The 21735-nt window shown below is 38.4% G+C and overlaps 1 protein-coding gene across 2 annotated transcripts in view; it reads right to left on the minus strand.

The window, feature by feature from the left end:
• Positions 1-21735, minus strand: part of Rcd6 (Reduction in Cnn dots 6) — an 87616-nt gene that overhangs the window by 31546 nt on the left and 34335 nt on the right. For both annotated transcript variants that reach the window (XM_065225235.1, XM_065225234.1), the window contains one exon: positions 10679-11196. In XM_065225235.1, the coding sequence (XP_065081307.1) occupies positions 10679-10741 (63 nt within the window). In that variant the 5' untranslated portion in view covers positions 10742-11196. The remainder of the gene's footprint in view (positions 1-10678; positions 11197-21735) is intronic.

Consider the following 21735-nt stretch of genomic DNA (forward strand, 5'->3'; position numbering starts at 1 on the left):
CTGCTGGTTGCCTGGAGCCTGTTGTAAAGCCTGCTGGCCCGCCAATAACGCCGGGGAGAAATTTCGGTCAAAAGTGAAATTTCACGCTCTTTCGGAAATGTTAAACGGATATACTGGGTGAACTTGCCCGGTTGTAAGATGATGGATGATGTAAAGGGTACAGGTGCGTCACTGTTGCTGGTAGGTGGTTGAAGATTGTTTCTTTTTTGTTTTTACAATTCAATTAGTTATGCATCGAAACCGTGTCATACATGGGAGTAGTTGAATTTGGTGAAATTTGGGATAAAGGGTGTCCACGTTGAAATTGCTCTAACTTTTTAACCGTTGGGTAGAATTTAATGAAAATTTGGGTGGATTTAGTTCATATTATTTACATCCTGCAAGTTTTAAAGTCCTGTGATCAAAACTCGCGGAAATGCAGTCGAAAGAACAGCTCGTGCGTGATAAAATCTTGCGCATTCATCACGAGAACAAGGATCTCTCGCATCGTTCCATCGTTAAAACGTTGGGAATCGCGAATTCCACGGTGTCGCGAGTGATTAAGCGGTTCGAGGAACGGTTGACCACCGATCGGAAGCCCAGAAGTGAAGGAAAAAGTATTCCGTACAACACCAAAAATCACAACCGCGTAGTTGGGGCCTTCAACCGAAATCCGAACGCCTCCGTTAGGGACGTGGCTAAGAAGCTGCACCTAAGCCGAAGTATTGTCCAGAAGGCCAAAACTAAGGCTGGGCTTCGAACGTTCAAGGTACAAAAGGCCCCTAATCGCGACGAGAAGCAGAACAAGTCCGCCAAAACCCGTGCCAGGAAGTTGTACCTCAACATGCTGACGAAAGTTGAATGCTGCATCATGGACGACGAAACATATGTGAAGGCCGACTTCAAACAGATCCCCGGCAACCTGTTTTTCACGGCCAAGGATAAGTTCAGCGTTCCGGAGCATGTCCGCACTCAGAAGATGTCCAAATTTGCGAAGAAATTCCTGGTTTGGCAAGCCATCTGCACGTGCGGGAAGCGGAGTGCACCTTTCGTGACCCAGGACACGATGAACGGACAGGTGTACATAAAAGAGTGCCTCCATTAGCGGCTGCTTCCTCTCCTGAAGGCCCACAACGTCCCAACAATCTTCTGGCCGGATTTGGCCTCATGCCACTACTCCAAGGACGTGCTGAAGTGGTATGCGGACAATAAGGTCAATTTCGTGCCGAAAATGTTCAACCCTCCCAACACTCCCGAGCTCCGCCCCATCGAGAAGTACTGGGCGATTATGAAGCAGCACCTTCTTAAACGACCTAAGGTAGTGAAGACAGTCGAGGAACTGAAGAAAGTATGGGTTTACATGCAAAAAACGGTTGATTCACAGGTTGTGCAGAATCTTATGGCCGGGGTTAAGGCCAAGGTGCGGGCATTTGCGTATGGACTGTAAATAAAATACGAGTAAAATGGTAAAATGAAGTTTAATAGTTATTTCTCAATCCCTGAAAAGTTGATGGCAATCGGATGAAAACTCGAATTTTGCGAATCAATTTTGTGTGTGGCAATTTCATCGTGGACACCCTTTAATGTTGCTGCTAATTGTGCATTTCATGCTTGCACAATCCGATCCTAGGATTAAGAAACTAATGTAGAACTCTATGTAGCACTGATGTTCTGAGTCTCTTCTGAAGATCATAATATTCGGGTGAACATCTCTAACAATTCATGATCCATACAAAAATAGCAAAATGATCCAAATTTCATGAAATTTATCAAATAGAATTATAAAAAATATACCGCTAAATTGCTAATAAAAAATGAGCAATGAAATTGCGCAATTGCCAATTTTATGTAGGCGCTTACCCATAAATTTCCTACGTTGTGTTGTTTGTGTGTTGTGTTTTCCTCTGATAGGTAGCAGCACAGGTAAGGTGGGGAGAAGTTTCTCTTCTTTCCAGGTTCCACAGGACACCAATGGACGCACGGGCACCAGAAAACGGGAAATTCCAGTGGCACAGGTAAGTGATTAAACTTAGGCAGGATAACTCTTCTCCACTACACTTTATTTGTTCTCTAAATCACTAATATACAGAGAAAAAGGCTTCTCACAAAATTGCTTTTATTGGGATCTGAACTGCTACATTTGTAACACGGAACTTCTGTTTTCTACCACATTTCTCGCAATCCATGGGCAAATTGCAAGGCTGCTCCGGCAGCTGGGATTCGCGGTTGCGAATCTCCTTCTGGCGAAGCTTCTGCTTCTCAGCCTTTTTACGCTGGCCAGTCCTCTGGAGGTTATTGAGGACGCCCATCGATGTGTGCTGGAGGTCTGGGTCGGGCAGGGCTTGAAGAGACGATCCGTTAAGGAAGTGCGCCGGCGTCAGTGCAGCAAGATCGTTTACGCCCGTAGTTCATTACGGCTTCGATTTGGTGTAAAATAGTGTAGTAAGCTTCGAATATGAGACGTGTACTACCTAATTGGCGAAATAAATGCCGCTTGGCAGTCTTGACCGCTGCTTCCCATAGGCCACCGAAGTGTGGTACATACCTAGTGAGGAGTCAAGTGCCACATTATCCCTTGCTCGGAGCAGGCTGAAGCGATTATGCTCTGCTCGTTGTTGCTCCTAAATCTGGCGAATATCTCGGTCAGTTCGCGCTTTGCTCCTTCGAATTTTTTCCCATTATCGGAATATATGTGGGTTGGGACTGCCTTGAGGTGAACCGTTGCAAAGCCGCTAGAAATCCTTGGGTAGAAAGGTCCAGAAGCCAATTCCAAATGATCGGCCTTTGTCACAAAGCATACAAATACGCACAGGTAAGCTTTTGCGGGAGCGGCGCGCTTGTGAATAGGCTTTATGCAAAACGGACCAGCATAATCCACGCCTGTGTTGGAGAACGGACGACTTGGAACAATCCTCGGCGCAGGTAGCTGACCAATTTGCTGCTGTTCGAGTATCGGATGCTGCCGGGAGCAACGGAAGCAGTTTCGTACGATGCATTTGACCAAATGACGACCATTCAGGGGCCAGTACTCTTCGCGAATCGTGGACAAGAGGAGACGCCCGCCGCCATGGACAAGTTTCCGATGGTAGTGCTCGCCGATTAGTCGAGTAAACGGATGGTTCTTTGGGAGGAGGGCAGTGTGTTTTGACTGGTAGGGAAGCTGAGAAAGATTAAGACGACCTCGAACTCTGGGTCTATTGACGGGAACAAACGACGCACTGGTGAGTCTTTTGGAACTGGATTTCCTCGCTGAAGCTCCCTGATTTCTTCACGAAAAGCATCCTGCTGAAAGGCATCCTGTTCGCGCACGGATAGGACCCAATTTGTACGTTGTGTGATAGTTAAAAATAATGACTTTCGATCGATTCACTGACCGTCCTGCCATGGCGGAGGTAAAAGTACTACAGACGTTTATTTACTGTAACATAACAAGAACAGTTCATAAAAACAATGCCAATGATACGGGGACAAATAGGGACATCTATGGGTAGGTACAGTAGTTATTTCATGTTAAGGGTAGAGGCAGTAGTAGTCGCCTGCACGAACAAATATAATCTGCGTACTGAGGATTTGGGAAAAATGTCGTCACTTACAGCCTGATCAACATCTATGCGCCAACTAGAGAGGATTTCTTTAGCCCAATCATTGGTAATCTATTTAATCAACGATAATGCCTTGAAGCTAGTTAACTACGCAACTGCTTAAGAATATCCAAAAGTACATTGAAACACCCAAATATCGAAACTTGCTCACAGATCTGTCGCGTGTTGGTGTACGGCCGGCATTTCGCGGATGTTTTTGATTTGCCATCAGCCTAAAGTTGACTCGTTGTCTTCCAAATTCAAGCGCGATTGTCGACCACTACGAATTCAAGGAACCGGAGATCTATGCGGATTCAACTTACAACACTTGTCAACAGAAAATGTTACTGCGGGGTAGCGTCATTTTTATTAAATTGTAGCTTGTTCAAAAATAATTTCCAGGAAATAATTGAATGACATAGTCTATGATTGATTTCTTCAGGCTGTCGTTCATTATTTTTGGCCTGAATATGCATCGAAAATGAATTATTCCCACTTCCCTCAATTTTTATATGGAGTTTTTTGACGTAGACTACGTCTTACGGGAAGGTACTGGGGGTAAATCGAAAATCAAAAATTGCGACCGTCACGAAAAGGTGTAAGGTTTTGAACGCTTATAACTTTGTCATTTATAGATGAAATTAAAATCCAAATACACCAATCGATAGGAAATAACTCTCACAATCTGATGCTGACAATAAATGCTTTTTCCAATTCAATGAAGTTTCAATGAAATAAACGTTTACCCCAAACCAAGTCGTCATAATCGAGTACCGCATCGTTTTGCTTGAACCTGTAAACTATATAAGAGCTCTGCTCCGCTCATTAAAGCTTCGGACGGCGTGGCAAGCAGAAGTGGGAGCAAATTAGCAAAAGGTGGAATTTTTCCCTCTGCCTCTGCTAAACATAACCGCAGTCAGGCTAGAGCACTGCTGCTGTGAATCCGCGTATTTTTGCATCGGACGGACGATGTGGTAAAATAGCAGCAGTTAGCGTGATCACCTTGATGACAACCAACGATGGGGTGGAGAGGATGTGGAATTTGTGGAGATCGAACAATTTATCCTTTTCAGGACCACACATATTTTACAGAAAGAGTTATTGAGACTGTTTTCGGTCCCGTTCAAATAATATGAAACGCGACAAATGTTATTTTTATATAACAACCCCCCCCCCCCCACCCTCCTATAACGACAACCTAAAAATAATTGACGATAATTTTTTCACCCGCCAAAAGAGCCAAAAATTCAAGTTGAGAGAAAATTTGCATGTCATGTATGCTGTACCTCTCACAGTTACAAAATAGTGTAAAACATGTCTGGTACCTCTTTAAATGCAATTAGATTAACATTTTTTTTTTCCTTTGGTTTGTTTTTTCCGTCGATCTTGTTTTCCGTGCTGAGCACTAATACTACCGACGTGCCAGGAGGGCAGCTTCTACACCTGGACCCTACCTATCGACCCATCAACTCATGAACCGGAGACCAACGGCTTTACTTCCCATCCGAAGGAAGGCGTGATCAGAGATGTTATGCCTCAGAACATCCCGTCGGCGCCGACTGGGATTGAACCCAGGCCTGCTGGGGTGAGAGGTAATCACGCTTGCCACTGCACCACCGGCGCCGTTAGATTAACATCGGAAGTCCATATTTTTTTTTTTTTTTTACATATTCAGCACAAAATATACTTTCTGTCACGCCCTATCCATAAAAAGGCGGGAAATCCTGTCAGGGGTAGGGCTTAGGAAGTAGTTTTTGTGCAGAATATGTAAAACGGAGAGACTTCCGATGTACCGATGTATGAAGATACCGTAGACCATGATTTAGACTTATAGAGTGCTTTAAAACCTCAATAAAACTTACAATGTTACTTGGGCTGGGATGTGCAATACAATACTATACATGCATATAAACGATTTTTCACCGGAGGTATTCCAATGCGATCAATCGTTTGGTTAAATGTTTTATCCATAACAAATGTTCAACGGAGAAGGGATGAGCATTGAAGTGTGCACGGGGAATATATTTTATAACGGAGGATTAAAGACAAGTGTTTCATATGTGGAAATATCCCTAACGAGAAGTCCGGAAACAGTCAGAAAAAGAACTAATAAGGGTAGGCATGGAAAATCATTTACATTCATTTCGTGCATTCATTTAAATTCATTTGCCTTTAACTTTTTCCATCGACAGAGTTCTGTAAAATGATGTATGAAGCTTCTGTAGGTTTTCTAATTTGCTACAATTTTTGTAAATAATTCAAATCTGTATCTCTTGTGCATGATGAACCAAAGTGAACAGAATGCACCATTGTTTTTACAAACAAAGTTGACAGACAAAGTTGATCGATGTTACAAAACCATCTTTGAACCTTACTGACTACCATAACCATTACCATTAAAGCTCTCAAATCATAAATAAAATGGTTCCAATATAATTTCTTTGCAAAAAATGTATGGAGAAAACAAGAATTTGGAATGGTAATGGTTCTTAACAACCCATTATTTGTAAGGTTCACTTTCAAAAAAGCATAATACATAAGGTTAAAACTTTATCACACGAACGTTCATGTAAAGTTCCATAACCATTTTAGTTAAAGTTTAGCAGGGATTATAAACAATTTTAAACAATTTCTGGTAAGGTCAAGTAATGGTTCGCATTTATGCGGGTAAGGATAACGATGAAGTGATGAGCCAACTTTAGGAAAAATACGCGGATCTGGAATGCACTCGAGAAGAAAGGATACAAGTATTATCCGTATTACCCAAAATTAAAAGCAATTCTCATTTTCCTTCTTGCCAGGTGAAAGATTTGGTCTCCGAAGATTGATTATTATGTTCCCCTCGTCCCAAAGCAGGACATGGACTGAGAGCAGAGTTAGTAGATACAGAAACTTTTCAAACAACCAAATTGCAGTAAACATATTCTCTAGTTCTAACGATACACCCAAAATATTCAATGATTTCAAATACTATGAGTTGTAAAAAATAAATAAATAGTGTTTCTTATCTCACCAATACAAATCTTGAATTTGACAACATCAACGTGTTTCTTTTTCGCTGCATCTTAATAGAAACGGATAAGTATGACAATTACCATATCCGAGAATGAATTATTAGTTTTTTTTTCTTAATTTAAAATCACGTAAAAAGCATCTTGTTGCTTGATATTACAACTAACATTTGAAAATGGTATAAAATATTGAAAATTATTATTACTATTATTATTAATTCGCATTAACTTGAGAACGACTGGACTTAGGAAAAAAGTTATGCAATTTTATAAACATTGAAAATTAACAAAAAATTAAAACAAATATAGATTTTTATTAAACAAGTTACCAGCCTAAACTCTTCACCAAGTTTAATAATTTGATTGTTGATACACAAATTTCTATTCCGCAGTGAGCGAGAGGGAGCATAAAAATTAATATTTTCCAAAATCTCTGGGCTGTTAACTCTTTGCGAAATCACATCGTTTATAAAAGCAATCATTGAGCTCATTTAAATTAATGGGCATACAACACGATTCATAAGATAGAAGTAAAAAACTCGTCCAACCCAACTTTCTTAGAGCAAACAACAAGAACTGCTTTTGAACTGATTCAATGCGGTTTACATGTGCCCAAACTATGCTACAATATTCGAGAAGAGGCCTCACATGCTACGTAAAGTGTCTTGATTGTGTGGATCATTGAAGTGCAAACTAAATCGTTTAATGAACCCGAGCATGTTGCTTGATGTGTAGATAATATTAGTAGTGATCAGCAAAGGTTAACTTGAAGTCGAGGATAACACCTAAGTCTCTGACTTGTTAGGATTTTCAGATTGTTTTCTGGCCAAGAGCAATTGTGTCATGCATTACAGCGTGATTTCTTGTGAACGATATAAAATTGCATTTATTAAAATTTAGTTCTAACAAATTTTTCTTACACCATGTGTAAAAAAACGTCAATTTCATGTTGAAATATTTGAAGATCAGGTGCTTTAGATATCTCCATTAAAAGTTTCATGTCATCAGCATATATAGAAACATGAAGAAGTTTCAAAATATGTTCTATATCGTTGACAAATAAAATAAACAGTAATGGACCAAGTTGTGAACCTTGTGGCACACCAGATGTTACACAACTATGGAGGTCAGATATCTTTCAAATCCCTTTTGCGTCCGCCGTGATAAGTACAACTCGATCCAATGCAGTAGCCTAGGATTGAAGCCTAATTTGGATAGCTTAAAAAGCAAGAGTGGTATATCAACTCTGTCAAATGCTTTACTAAAATCAGTATATAGCGTTTCTACATAATTTCCTTTATCCATTGAGTTTAAACAATATGACACAAAATGTATCAAGTTAGTAGCTGTAGACCGTCCTTTAACAAATCCGTGCTGTTTGCTAGTAATTACCGTCCTAATCTGTAAGAATATTGTCATTCGAATAATTTACGAATGCTTGATAATATAGCAACTCCACGGTAATTTTTTATATCAGACTTTTAATTTAAAAATTGGAATTGAAAAGCACACTCAACTCCAAGGATAAATTAAAAAGCCAGAATAAAGGTTTTGCTAGCTCCTTGGCAAGTGATTTTAAAAAAGAGGTGGTAAACCATCCAGTCCAGCACCTTTTGGAGCATCCAAGTTGAAACCTTGACCACGTATAATTTCCTTGAGAGTTAAATTATCAACTGCGATGTTCTTCATTGGCTTGGGGAGGTACGAAAAATATTGATAGTCTCGTTCATTCTCATCGTGAATTGTATGAACGTCCTGAAAGAAGTCAGCAAATAAGTTACTAATCTGAATAGGAGTATTGCCCAACCTACTGTTTAATTGCATTTTTGATGGAAAGCTCTTAGAATTTTGCCTTTCTTTAACATAGTTAAAAAAGGATTTTTGGTCTGACTTAGTTTACTAACTTTTTTATATAAGTGTATTTTCCTTAAAGATACTTTAACTACCTACAAATTGTTTTCAGATGTCATTTTGATCAGATCAATAGTTTTCATGTTATGATTTAATTTTTTTTTTTTAATACGCCCTTTTTAAAAGTTACTGAATAGAAAAAAATCATATTCAAATGAAAATGCAACCATTGATAGCAGCGAACATGTGAGCAATGTTTCATTCAAATCGGAAGGGGTCGAGACAAAATTGACATATTTTTAGCGTTTTACACAACAATGCTGGGATTGGGAGGGACCATCAGCGCACCCGATTGAAGCGATTTGAACGGGGAGAGAGGTAATGCCATATAATGGATAAAAGGCGGGCTCATCTCCCCTCTCATTGGGGCATCATCCTGTATGGGGCGCATCTTTTTGACCAATTGTGTAATCATTAGACTGATGCAAAATTTGAAATGTTCGCTCCACAGTGTTCAAACGGTTTCAAATCGGGTCCTAATTAGCCTCCAAAAGTTTAAACTCATTTGATAAGAAATTGACTTGGCACAAACCATTTGAAGTTTATATGGAAATTACAATGGGAAAACGAATTTTTTTATTCGTTGTCTTCTACTCTTTTTACATATTGTATTGTTAACAAATTCCATTGCTATTCTTATGGGAATTTTTATCAGCTACAACTTTGCACAAAATCATTATTAAAAATAGAAGCTTCGAAGATACGGGCACCGATTCTTCTAGCGGGACAAACAATAAAACGCATAGTTTCCTACTGTTGCCCAACGCTGTAAAGCTGTAAAATTTATTAAGATCTTATAAATAATAGGTTAGATAATTATAATTTAAAGAACTCACATCTTCAGTGATTATTCATAGTGAATAAGTAACGCAATTAGTTACTTATTTACTACGCCCGTGCTTTCGCTTCTAATTACCATATCACTTCTATTTAGGTTGTCATCATAGCGAAAGCACGGTATCTCCTTACCTATAAACAAAAAGCACTCACTATAGACTATAGTGCACTTAGACTCATGCGATGTTCTTGGTGAGGGGTGAGCCGATGCGTTTTCACGGAACAATCATATTTCAGCCAAACGTCAAATTTAATAGTAATTAATTGATTAAGAGATTGATAATCTTATGGCAAGATTAAGCAACTGTATTGTAGGCAACACTGTATTCTGCAGTGTGACATAGTAGCCATGATTTTTGTTCTCTATTCTACGTGCCATGAACACCAATGTTGCCTGCTGAACAGTTGATGGAGCATAATCATAAGACATCAGTGACTTGAATCACTAATAATTTTTGTTTCTTACATTTGATCGAAAAGTGGTCTTGAACAAAGTTGTAGCTGAAAAATTTTTCAACAAGCTCAGCTACCCTTTTTTAAAGTAGAGTGAACTGGTGAATTTTGAGATAGATATGAACCGAAATGGAGCATGGCATAAATCTGTAAAAAAAATCGTGTGTTATCTTTTAGAAACTGAAATCTTTTCCAAAGAATGTAACATTTATTTTTGCATCATTATAGAGGTACAAAGGAACCATGCCTGGAAAATCCGTTCAATATCAGAGCTTAAACGCATCACCAGGACTCAAAAAGTGCTGGAACTAAAGCGTGCGTGCCAGCTGTGGTTAATTTTCATGACAAATGTAGCTGATAATTAAGGTAAAGGGAGAGAGATTTGAAATAAACTATGCTTAGTTGAAGGTTATATATGTAGAATATCTAGAATATAATGATATCAAAAATTCACGCAAGCGTTCAATCGTTATGACCATTTTTAAAAGGGACAGTTATTCCGAATCACCCTGTAAATAAAAAAAAAAAAAAATAAAATTTCATACCGTGATAAAATCGAAACCGCACTGTTATTCCATAAATTAGGTTAACTACCCTTCAACAGTTTGCAAATTTCTGCAATTTACAGCGCTTATAAAGACAATGTGTGGCGAAATTTTGTTTCGAAAAACATATAAATTAACGGAAAATGATGCACAAATGGACATTCTTGCATTCAACTTGCTCGTTAACAATTTCATTGTTTAGCCCATCAAAACAACACGAGGAAAATTTAACGCGACGATTAAATCCATATTTGTTTCTGTGAAAAGGGCAACGATTTCTACATCAAGATACATCCAAATTTCTCTTAAAAAAAGCACTCAGAAATCACTTTGCAGTACATAACCAAAATCTCCAACTTACCAACGACAGACATGCCGAAATGCAGCAGTAAATGAAAATGTTCCGCTTCGAGAAATATCCCATCGTTCAGTGACTTTTCCTCGGTTTCGTTCATCGGATGAGGAGTTCCCCGTCTAGTTGGTCGTTCAAATCACTATCCGATCTCGATGTAACACCGCTGTTTCCCCTAATATTTCCCCGTTGTCTTCTCCACCTCTTCTTATTCACGTTAGGTTTTTTTCGAGTAAATATCACATTCCTCCGCACTACAAATCCGGACACGGTTCAACGACGATTATCTCATTATTCAAATGATAGGACACGGAAAACAAAAACGCCACTCTTCACTTGACGAGATCAACTCATGCCTCTTCACACCTGACTCGTTAAAAAAATGAAACTTCCAATTTGTGCGCGCTCGTATTAATTGAATTTCGATCGTTTCGTTTTTCGGTTGATTGTTTCAATTGTTGACTAGTTTTCGGAACCCGTCCGAGCGGTTGCCGGTCGATCAGTTCGGTACCGTTCCCAGTTCAGGTCTGAAAGAAAAAGCAGAAATAATCCAAAATCAAAAATTTGCAGCTAGTTTCGAGTGGAGGAAGGAGGGAACCTATCGGACTATGGGTGGAGAAAAAAAATGAATTAAATTTGATGAGGAATTTCTGAAACCGAAAGACGGCTGGCAGGGCGAGTGGACAGACTGTTGACCAGAGTCGCTGTTGGGGGAAAACTTGTTTTCGATGGACCGGCCGACGACGGTGGCGTATTCGATCTTTTGAATTAGCGAACCGGTAACGGGTATCAAAGTTTAGCATGCTCGGCCGGTTGTTTTTGCTGATTTTGTTTGAATCCATACTCGCTTTTGGACGATAGTGAAATGGCACGATGGTGATGATTAATTCGCATGAATTACCCACCGGAGGTAGATTCGTCTGTAAGAAATTGAAAGTCAGAGCACTGTTTTTAATCGCTGGGTTGCGTAATTAGGAGGTAGCTTTGTTTGAATCGTTAATTTCACTAATTGACACTAGGTTACAGAGCCCACCCCAATTAGATCCCTGATAGTTTGGTAATGATGGAAACGTGAAAGGAGAAAAAATCGTAAAACTAAATGGTGCACATCAACAATGGTAGCGTCTTTCAATTTCCTGGAAAATGTACCTCGCATTGAGGAAAGAAACCACGCTCATTAAGTTCTTCCTTAAGTGAATTATCGCCGATAACAATGATGTAAAAATAATCAATTTTCCAAGTGAGTTTCATAATAAAGACCATGATTAGCACAAATCTACCGTGGAAAACCGCAACAACTGTACCCATGGCTTTCTCCCAGAGTATGTAACTCACTCTTTACCCGGGTAATTTGCAACTTCCTATTCCTCAGGGCGTACGATTACAATTTATAGACAATGTGGATCGCTCGAAACAATACCTTTTTTACCATGTAAGGAGGTACATCCAAAGGCATAATCATCATATGCTTTTTGCTAGAACCTACGCGCTCAGTTTCTCCCTCTGAAGCAATGCAATGTTACGTATAGTTTTGCAAACCATCTTTGTGCTACACAACACACCCAGCTTGTAATGTTCGATCAAATTATCTCCTACAATGTTCCGATGCACACGTCTGCGGCGCCATAATCATCGTCATCATCATCGTAGTTTTAAGCTGTAAACATATTGCGTTAGTGCCTCACAACTTCCCACAACTGCCTTCTTGATGAAGCATGCCTGCAAATCCCTCCCATACGCAAGTGTTATGAATAGCAATGCCAACCACTTCAAGAAGAAAAAATTACCCGAAAAAATGCAACACACGTAGCAGGTGATGCGGAGGGAGGGGTGGTAAGGAGCGTGCAATGGATTAGAAATCCGGCTGGTGCATCAACCAACCAGCAACCACCGTGTGTGCGTGTGAGTGTGTAAGAAAATTGCAACAACAGCCTCAACGTAGTTGCAAGCCGAAGGAAACATTAGACACAGAAATGCAAATTTTTCCGCTCTGCTGTGTTGTTCTTCGACGACAGGGTTCAAAGAAATGAGGAAAATGAAGTGTTGCTGCTGCAGGAATGAGCTCATCTTTTGAGAAATGTGAAATAAAATTACCTTGTTGGTTTTACCCGGCTTTACATCACATCAATTAATTGTGTTTACTCACGTGGGAAAATAATTAACAAATTAATTTCAAAATCAAAAAGGGGGAAATATTAATATTAGTCCAGAGCTCAGTACGTTTCGCAATCTGTGGGTCGTTGTCCTCATATTGGTTGCTGAAATTGAGGCAACTTGACCATATATTCTAGTTGAATTTTCATTTACTAATTTAAACTTCTTATCGGAATCAAACTTAGTGAAATATTTTAACTGATTCATTCATAATTCTACAGGAATTTCGGTGCCACTTTCAGGGTGACCAGTGAATTTTCATTTTGACCTGGTTCTTTTTCGGTTTCTCGGTAAATCTAAAAAAATCTCAACAAACACGAAAGTAGGGTTTTTGATCTAATTTCCGTCCTACTAAGCACATCCTGCACTTTACCTCTCTTTTTTGAACATGAAATATTTTCATCAAAGATAACTTCTAAATTTATTCACCTTTCCATACGTACCTTTGGAAAAGTGAATAAATTTTAATAATATCAATGTTGAGATATTATTAAAAATCTAACACTGCTTCTTCATTCTAAATTCGTCCTACGAGTTTCAATTCCGTCCTAACGCATTGAAATGCCATTAGATTTTCTTCGTCCTACGGATGATGGTAGAAAAAGCGAGGGGGGCGACACATCTAAATCTCAAGTCTAGATGCTCAACAAATCTCCCCCTAGCGAATCAATCTTCGACAAATCTTTTTTCATTTCTCGCATCTACTTGCATCGCGCATCATCTTTTTGCAGGAAATCTTCAGAATCGTCGTCAATCTTCTTTCTATCTACTATTTCTATTAGCGTGCACACAGCTAGCCACAGCAAAATATAATCTTTCCTGCATCGTAGATAGAGTCGTCCCCCTCGAGAAAAAGTGGATTCGTTAGGAGTAATTCTTTTGTTTTGAGAACAATGAGTGTAAATATTCATACAATGCGCCCAAATAGGCTTCATGTTGTGGCTTATGAACTAACGGATCGGATCAAACGTATTAATGTTTTGTGCATGGTGAAATGATTGATATTATTGATGATTTCTGCTCGATAGAATGGAAATAGACGATTACGTCGAAGTAGCGCTCTTCCCTAAGTGTTGAAATATAAACTGACATCTCCTTGCACTTCTTACTTTATTAAAGAGATTTTTAGTCGATACCAGAGATGCATCGAATCAAAAAATGTATGGAGAGTTGATTTGATTTCCATATATATGTATATTTTTTTTTTTGCTTAATAAGGGAAAACAATATTTTGTAGTTGCGCGCCCCCAAAAATTTGCTAAACCACAAGTGTCAATTTTTACATAAAAACCAGTATTTCCCATTTATTTTTTTCATATAACCAAAAACAAATCGCCGTATCTTTTTCTAGCGACATCGGTTGCGTCAATTTCTGCAGCAAACGCGATCATTGTTGGACATGCGATTCTGCTGTTCGTCTGCCTGTTGCTGTTTAACTAGCTCCTCAATGCAAGCTTCGTACATCTCGACAAGCCACTGCTTCTCGGCATCAATGTCATCGTCACTTCCGCAAGCACGATCCTGCGTGTGTATATACGAATCCTTGGAATGGATCGACTTGGTCGTAATGTCCTCGAAATGTCCCGAATCGGCAAACGAGCTCTGCATCTCCGAGGTCGACATCTTGTCCATGAACTGCACGTGGTGGATGCCATGATTGTGCACAATGTGCAGATAATGCCGGGGACTGGCTTTGCTACACTCCACACCGGTTGAAAAGTCCATTTTGACGCTTTTAACTAATAGCACAATGGAGAGTGGATTTAGAGTAATGACGTCTTCAGTAAAGTTGGAGCATGACATGCTTTATCCCCCTAAAAGTGAAATGAAAATATTTTCAGGAAAAAACAAATCATAAGCACTTGTTGTGATCAAACGATGAATTGAAAAATTTAAAATAAATTAAGCCCTACCAGATAATGCAATTTTACTTCAAAGTCCTGCTCTCGTAGCTTCCTCTGCTGTCCGGTTTCTTTGGCAGAATAAGTCTCTATCTATCCTTCGCTTGGCTTCCGCAGTTCTTCTATCTTACATTCTTTCTTATACTTTCGAAATTGCTTCACGCTTGATGAAAAACAGTGATGAGCACTATGGAAAAACACTTATCGACTCACAAGTTTAACTGAATTTGACAGATTTTTTCATTCTTGATGCTTCAGTTTTGCCATCTGGGAACCGTTTGAAAAGAAAATGTGCAGTTTTTGAATTTTATAAGCTCTGAGAAGTGTTTATGGAGTCGGTTACTATGGAAACGAATTTATTACGCGGTATAAAACACAGTATCCCCTTGTTGTTTACATGACTTCTATGCATTTGACTTCATCTGCACCTTCTTGCACCTAAGAAAGATACGCAAGTTCAAAATATGAGGAAAATAGAAGAAAATGTATCAATAACTCATCCTATTAAAATGATGCAGGTATAGTATGTTCGAGAAAGATGTGTATTTTAGTATACAAATAAACTTTGTTGAACATAGTTAAGACCTAAAATTAAAGAAAATATGTTTTTGGTGAAAAACGTGTTTTTGGGGGTCCGTCCACGAGGAGACGATCTTTTTATTGTGATTCCGTCTTCACTTGTTTTCTCAGAACGGCCGTCCCGGTTGCGTTCTCTCCTGTGGCTTTGCCACGGCAAGGAGACGATTTTTGTAAATCCGTCCTCACTCGCATTCAGAACGGCCGTCCTGGTCGCGTTCTTATCCTGTGGCCGTGCCACCACGAGGAGGCGAATTTTTTATTGCAAATCCGTCCTCACTCGTTTTCTCAGAACGGCCGCCCCGGTCACGTTTTCTCCTGTGGCTTTGCCACGGCGAGCAGACATTTTTGCAAATCCGTCCTCACTCGCATTCAGAACGGTCGTCCCGGTCGCGTACAAATTTCAAACTTTCCTTGCAAGTGGGTGATTTGCCTATCGGGGGTCTCAAAGATTGCAGGTTCGTCTCCTGTCACGGTCACCAGAAATGTGAAAATCCGCCGATATTCATTTATGGGCAAATCACCCACGACGCAGCTAATCAATGTTCAACTTACGCCGTGCAGTAGCTTGAATCCAAAATGACCTTTCACCAACTGTCAGGAAATGTATATGAAAAGTCATGACCTACCTAGTTATTATCCATCTCATAATACGTAGGACAAACCACTTTAGCAACTAGATTTAAAGAACATATAGCGGAGGTTAATAAGGTCAAAAAGCAAGAGGGAAAAGGCCTGACATATGATTTCAAATCAGAGGTTGCAGAACACATCTTCACAGAGGACCACCACCCGAGCAAAGTTAGAGATCAAATTGAAATCAGAATTTGCTGTTATGATGTAACTTATTTTGAATACTCCATTTAATCTCATTTTGGTTGACTTAACGGTTAAAACATCAAAAATGAGAGCAAAATTTTACACTGTTGAATCAAACGGAAAACTAATCCTGCTTTCAATGAAATCAATTTGATTACTGATTTTGCATTCATAATGTTTGACTGAATACGGGCCTGGTGTAAATGGTTAGCATCCAAGCTTCTCACGCTGAAAGACTTGAGCTCAAATGTCACCTCGGGTTGGTTACGAATGACCTAAAATGTGTTAAACAAAACAATTAAACAATAATCGTTAGTTCAACGACAGATAAGCTTAACTTAAATTTTAAACAAGACGTTAACAGCAGAACTTCAAGTTAAGTTGCTTTCATTTAAAATGTCTTGACTGCATAATGAAAGGCACAATATGATATCAGACTAATGTCGTGACAATTGTAATCAAAATGAGTATTCATTATGATAGGAACTGCAATCTTTAATATCGATTTGCTTTCATTTTGTTAACCGACTTTGCTCGGGCAACTATCGACGGAGGACACTCTCGGGCATTTCTTTAAGGTCAGGTTTTCAATGTTTCTGTTTCAGTCTTCACAAACCGAGACATTATATACAATTGATATACGGCAGTGGAGTATGGAAGAAACCAAGAAAAATGATCCCAAACAGACATTTAGGTCCGATGTATGATCAATGTAAGGTCAATTTATGATCGACGTCGATCAAATGTCGGGTCGATGTCGGGTCAATTATGTGTTTATGTCGGGTCAATGACAAGCCAACATCGAGTTGGGGTTTGGTAGAAGTCAGGTTGGTATCGGGTAGGCTTATATTTTTCGCCGGAATGTCGGAATGTCTGATCTGCCCAAGACCGCGCGCTTTTAAAAAATATCGGATGAAGTTTTTCTATGGGCAGCACGAACCAATGAGGTACAGAGAGAGGTGAAGCAGATCGTAAAATATTATTGTATTAGTAAACCAAAAAATCAACGTAAACGCAAGTAGTGACGTCACTAATTGCTTGTATCGTACAGGGGTTTTACTCACACAACTTAACCGATTGCTTCACCTCGGTAATCCAGCTCATTGAGCACGAACGTGATAGCAATCGAACGAGCTTCAGCGTCACACTGGTAGTGTATTAGCAGTCTCACGACATACGAACAAAATTTCAAAGACAGCAGCAACGAATCGGCAGTTTGACGGACTGCTTGTTGTATGTACGAGGAACGTTACGAATGACCATCCGAGGCTGTCATAGCCGATCGAACAAAATACATTAATAAGAACGAGCTGTCGTGTACTGCACAAGACGGCAACGTTGCATGTAGTATGACAGCCTCACTGTGAGCTGTCGCTTAGAGCTCAATCTCAAGGCTGTCGTAGAAAAAGAAAGCGACAGCCGTTGGAATACTGTCTGAGACGGTACTCAAACGACATGAGGGTTTAAAAATAAGAACATTGGTGGCATTGGCGTAGCTACTGGGGGTGCCAAGACTTCCTTGAACTTCGGCAGGAGTTCTCTGAACATCAGCAGGAGATTTTTTTTTTATATGCCTTTCTCAATCTAGGGTAATCCATACAGTTAGTTTTCCATTTCCCTGATTTGGATTACCCTAGACTGAGAAAGCCATATAAAAGAAATCTTCATGCGTACCAGCCGAAAAATCTAATAAATCACTTCGGCAGGATTTCCCTGAACATTGTTAGGATTTCCCTGAAGTTCGGCAAAACTTCCCTACGTAAAAATGGACTTTGGACAAATCCAGGGCCAAAAATTTTACTTAAATACGGATAAATTCAAATTTGTCTTTGGTGTTTTCTTTATTATTCATCGGTATTTTGTCAAGCTTGTCAAGTTCGATGTTGCTAATCTTTTTTAAAGTCCTTTATGTTGACTACTTTTGAAGCGTTCTGGACTAGAAGAAGCAATTTTGATAAATTATATTATATCGATATTTAATCGATGCCATAATAAGACGTCTACAGACTCTACAAATTAGTTATGAGGTAATGAGGGGTAATGGGAACTTTGTTAAACTACAAGCACTTCTAAGAAGTGCAGGGACCATCGTAGAAATCGAGAAAACTTATTATAGATTTTGGGGACTTTATAGATCTACAGGAAAATTCGTAGAAACAAGGAGTTTGGAAAAGATCTTAAAACTGCGTACAAGTGGAAAATTTATTTGAGTTTGAGAAGGGAACATTATTTTATTTCAGGGAAGCACATTATTGATGGGGACCCTCTATATAATTTTAGGGCACTTTTTTGAAGCCTCATGGTCTTGGAATAGTTGGGGAAATTACGTACAAATGCAAGCAATTTCGTTCGTGGAACTTCGCGGATAATCATCGAGAAACGTGAAAGTACAGCAAACTTTTTAGAAGTTTTTCAAATTTCGTAGGATTTTGAGGAGCTGCGTAAAACTTAATATAAGCGTAAGGAATTTTGAAACGTTCAGGGAATTTTGTAGAAGATCTAAAGATAGTTCAATAAACTTCTAGAAACTTCAGGGATCCTCACTTCAGTATAGGGAGCTTCGTTGCAGTTTGTTAGAGATCTTAATTCGAAAAAGCTCCATAAACTTCTTGGGAGTTTTGATAACTTCGTTAAAATTCAAGGAATTTTCCAGATGTTCAAGAGTATTTGTAGGAGATAGGAGTCTTTTCCAGAAGTACAAAGATGTTCAGAGATCTTGGTAGAATTAAGAGAAATTGAAAACATATGAAATTTGGAATAAATTCAGGGAACTTTGTAGAAGTTGAGGAAATTTAGTAGAACTAAAGGGGTTTTGTAGATGTTCAGGAAACGTTGCATAAGTTACAGGATATTCTTTCAGACATCCTTCCTAGACAGCAGGAAATATTCAAAAGATCTCCATATAGACAAAGTTCTCTGGACATTTTTCCAAGTTCTGAGGATCTCCAACTGTTTACAAATTCAATGTTCTTCAAGACTGTAGGTTGTTCAAGAAGTACCGTAATCCGGGGGAAAATTGATCACCGATTGTTATTTTTTAAGTACACGCTAAACAGAAATGCACTATATCAAGAGCAAATTTTCATTATGTCGTAAGTAACATTCGCACCGATCCGAGAAAAATAAAGTTTTGTTTTGATGACCGAAAAGTTATTCCTATTTCCAATTAAACACATATAATCTCATAGTGATAGCAATGTTTAACATATTTAGCCGGGTTTTAATCATACAAAGGCAAATCGTTAGCTTTCATGCTAAGAAATACTGGTTTTTGAGTCAAAAGTCATTATACGTCGTTTTGTGGCCCCTATTGTTACTTAAGTCAAAGTGTATTTACCAGGATATTCGGGAGAATTATCAATTACGTCTTCTTACGTGCAGCCCATTCATCATTTTAGGACCACCGAAATCATCTTAGCAACAAACAGTTCGATTTATTCATTTTAATAATGAGAAAGCGAAACGACGAAAGTACACTTTTCACGGGTTTCTCAGTGCTGTTACTTAAGGCAAACGGCATCTCCATAGAAATCGGGTGACTTAAGTAACATCGAAAACTATTTAGATCGGAAGGTGATTACGTCAAAAAGCAATTCGACTGGTAAATAAATTTAAAAATGGGATGTGATCCTATATTCGGACAGTATATAGTTTAATAGCAGGAGCATCGATTGACACTGATAGCTCGACTTTGATTACCTTTATTTCATTCGACGTAATGAAAATTTGCTCTTGATATGTTAGTTAACTTCTTTTTGCTCGTTCCACGCTTTATATATGTATTTAATTATATTGATAATATAGTTATACAACCATTCCATAACAAAACGATATTGTGGTTCTCAGAATTTCGTAAAAAAATTAGTTTTGCTCCTTATCGCAAAATATTAGACCCGTATTTTTTGTCATTAGGGTGACCATTTCCATATTAGGGTGGTTCAAAAAATCGTTTTTTTTTTAGAAACGACTTTTTTCAAAAATTCATTACTTTTGAACCGCTGGGATTTCCAAGATCAAAATATCAAATAAAAGGTACCGTAAAACGGGGTAACATTGATAGCTGTTTAAAGTATATTCTAAATATTTTTTAGGGCAATGAATGTTTTTCAAATTTCACTTTTTTAAAACAAGTACTGAGGTCTTAGAGTCCATTCGCTAGTAACGTGTTTAACGAAAATGATTGCATTTGCACAATTTTTTTTAGTCTTTTGACCAAACATCAATATTTTGATTTGGGGTTACTTTGATAATGCTCGATGAATATAGAAAAACATGGGTGAATCTCAAACAATTTAGTCCAAGAAATATGAAACTTTGAATGATTATTTAAGCAGAAAACATTATAAGCAATGAGAAGACAACATTGAATTTGTGATGGCTATATTGGAAATACATTTCATAAGTGATTGCTTGAGTGCTTTTCCAAACAGGTGAAAAACAAGAAAATTGTTTTTTAATATGCTTGGAAAATATTTAACACATACTATATAAAAACTCTATACGATATCAAAGGTAATACCCTAATCTACAATGGAACCAATGTTTCCAATTCGGAAAAAGTGCAGCGAGTAAATTTAATCATTATAATATACTATTAAAGTTGCCCACATTGTTAAAGATACCCCGTTGTACGGTAATTAAATATACTGTATAGGAAACATATGATCATTAAAAAAAGACCTGACTGGGATACTAGACCTCGCTAAAGTTGCTCTTTGCTTCATAGAGACATATTAAACTCTATATTATGTTGGTTGATATGCTACATTGAATTCCCATTGAGTTATGTCAATTACATTTTGTATATTCCAACAGGTCTAAAATTAATTTACGACGATAAATTTCAGCATTGGGACCTTTAATTGCTTTATAAGTTAAAGTTCTAAGCAAACCTAACTTTGCACGGTCTTGAGGTAGCAACAACGTTTGTACTTATAAAAGTTTGTTCTTTACTTTATGGTTATGAGGCAAAAAACAATTTTAATAAAAAGTTGTTCAGGATCGAGGATTATTTACAAACAGATGTCAAATTAAAAGAAAAAGGTCATATTTTTAAATGGTGAAAGATTTAACGAAAGTTGAGCATTTCTGCTCAGTGTTGGATTTGTACACTAAATGTACTAATCACGAAGTTCATGGTACCAATCAAAGGTGTTTTTTTTTTTTTTCTCAATGTGGGCAATGTCCAATGTGCAACTTACATTCATATGACAATCGATGATATTCCAATCAGTATCAAGCACTTTAAATTCACAGTATAATCCTATGAATTGCTGTAAAGTTATACGCTCACTGTAGTTCAATAAAAAAAGTGCCTCAAAATCGGTGCTCAAAACCACGCACCCCTCTAAGTCCGACCTGGGGAAGGAGATACAGGAAACGTGCCGAAGATCAATTTACCGCCGAGCGCTATTATTTATGCTAATTAAACGTGAATAAGCGTTCAATTGAAATTCAATTTTTTTTTTTCGCCATTGCTTTTGTTTTGGTACAACCATAGCGGTAAAATATGCAGCCCGAAGCAAGAAATGAGTTTAACCATACACAAACACACGCGAAAAAAACACGATCATTCACCCAACCACAATTAGAAGAGTGAATGCGGGGCGGTGGAGA

This window comes from Ochlerotatus camptorhynchus, unplaced genomic scaffold (genome assembly GCF_037179485.1).
Source record: "Ochlerotatus camptorhynchus isolate MF236.1 unplaced genomic scaffold, CSIRO-AGI_Acam_v1.1 ptg000222l, whole genome shotgun sequence".
In the NCBI taxonomy this organism is placed as follows: Eukaryota; Metazoa; Arthropoda; class Insecta; order Diptera; family Culicidae; genus Ochlerotatus; species Ochlerotatus camptorhynchus.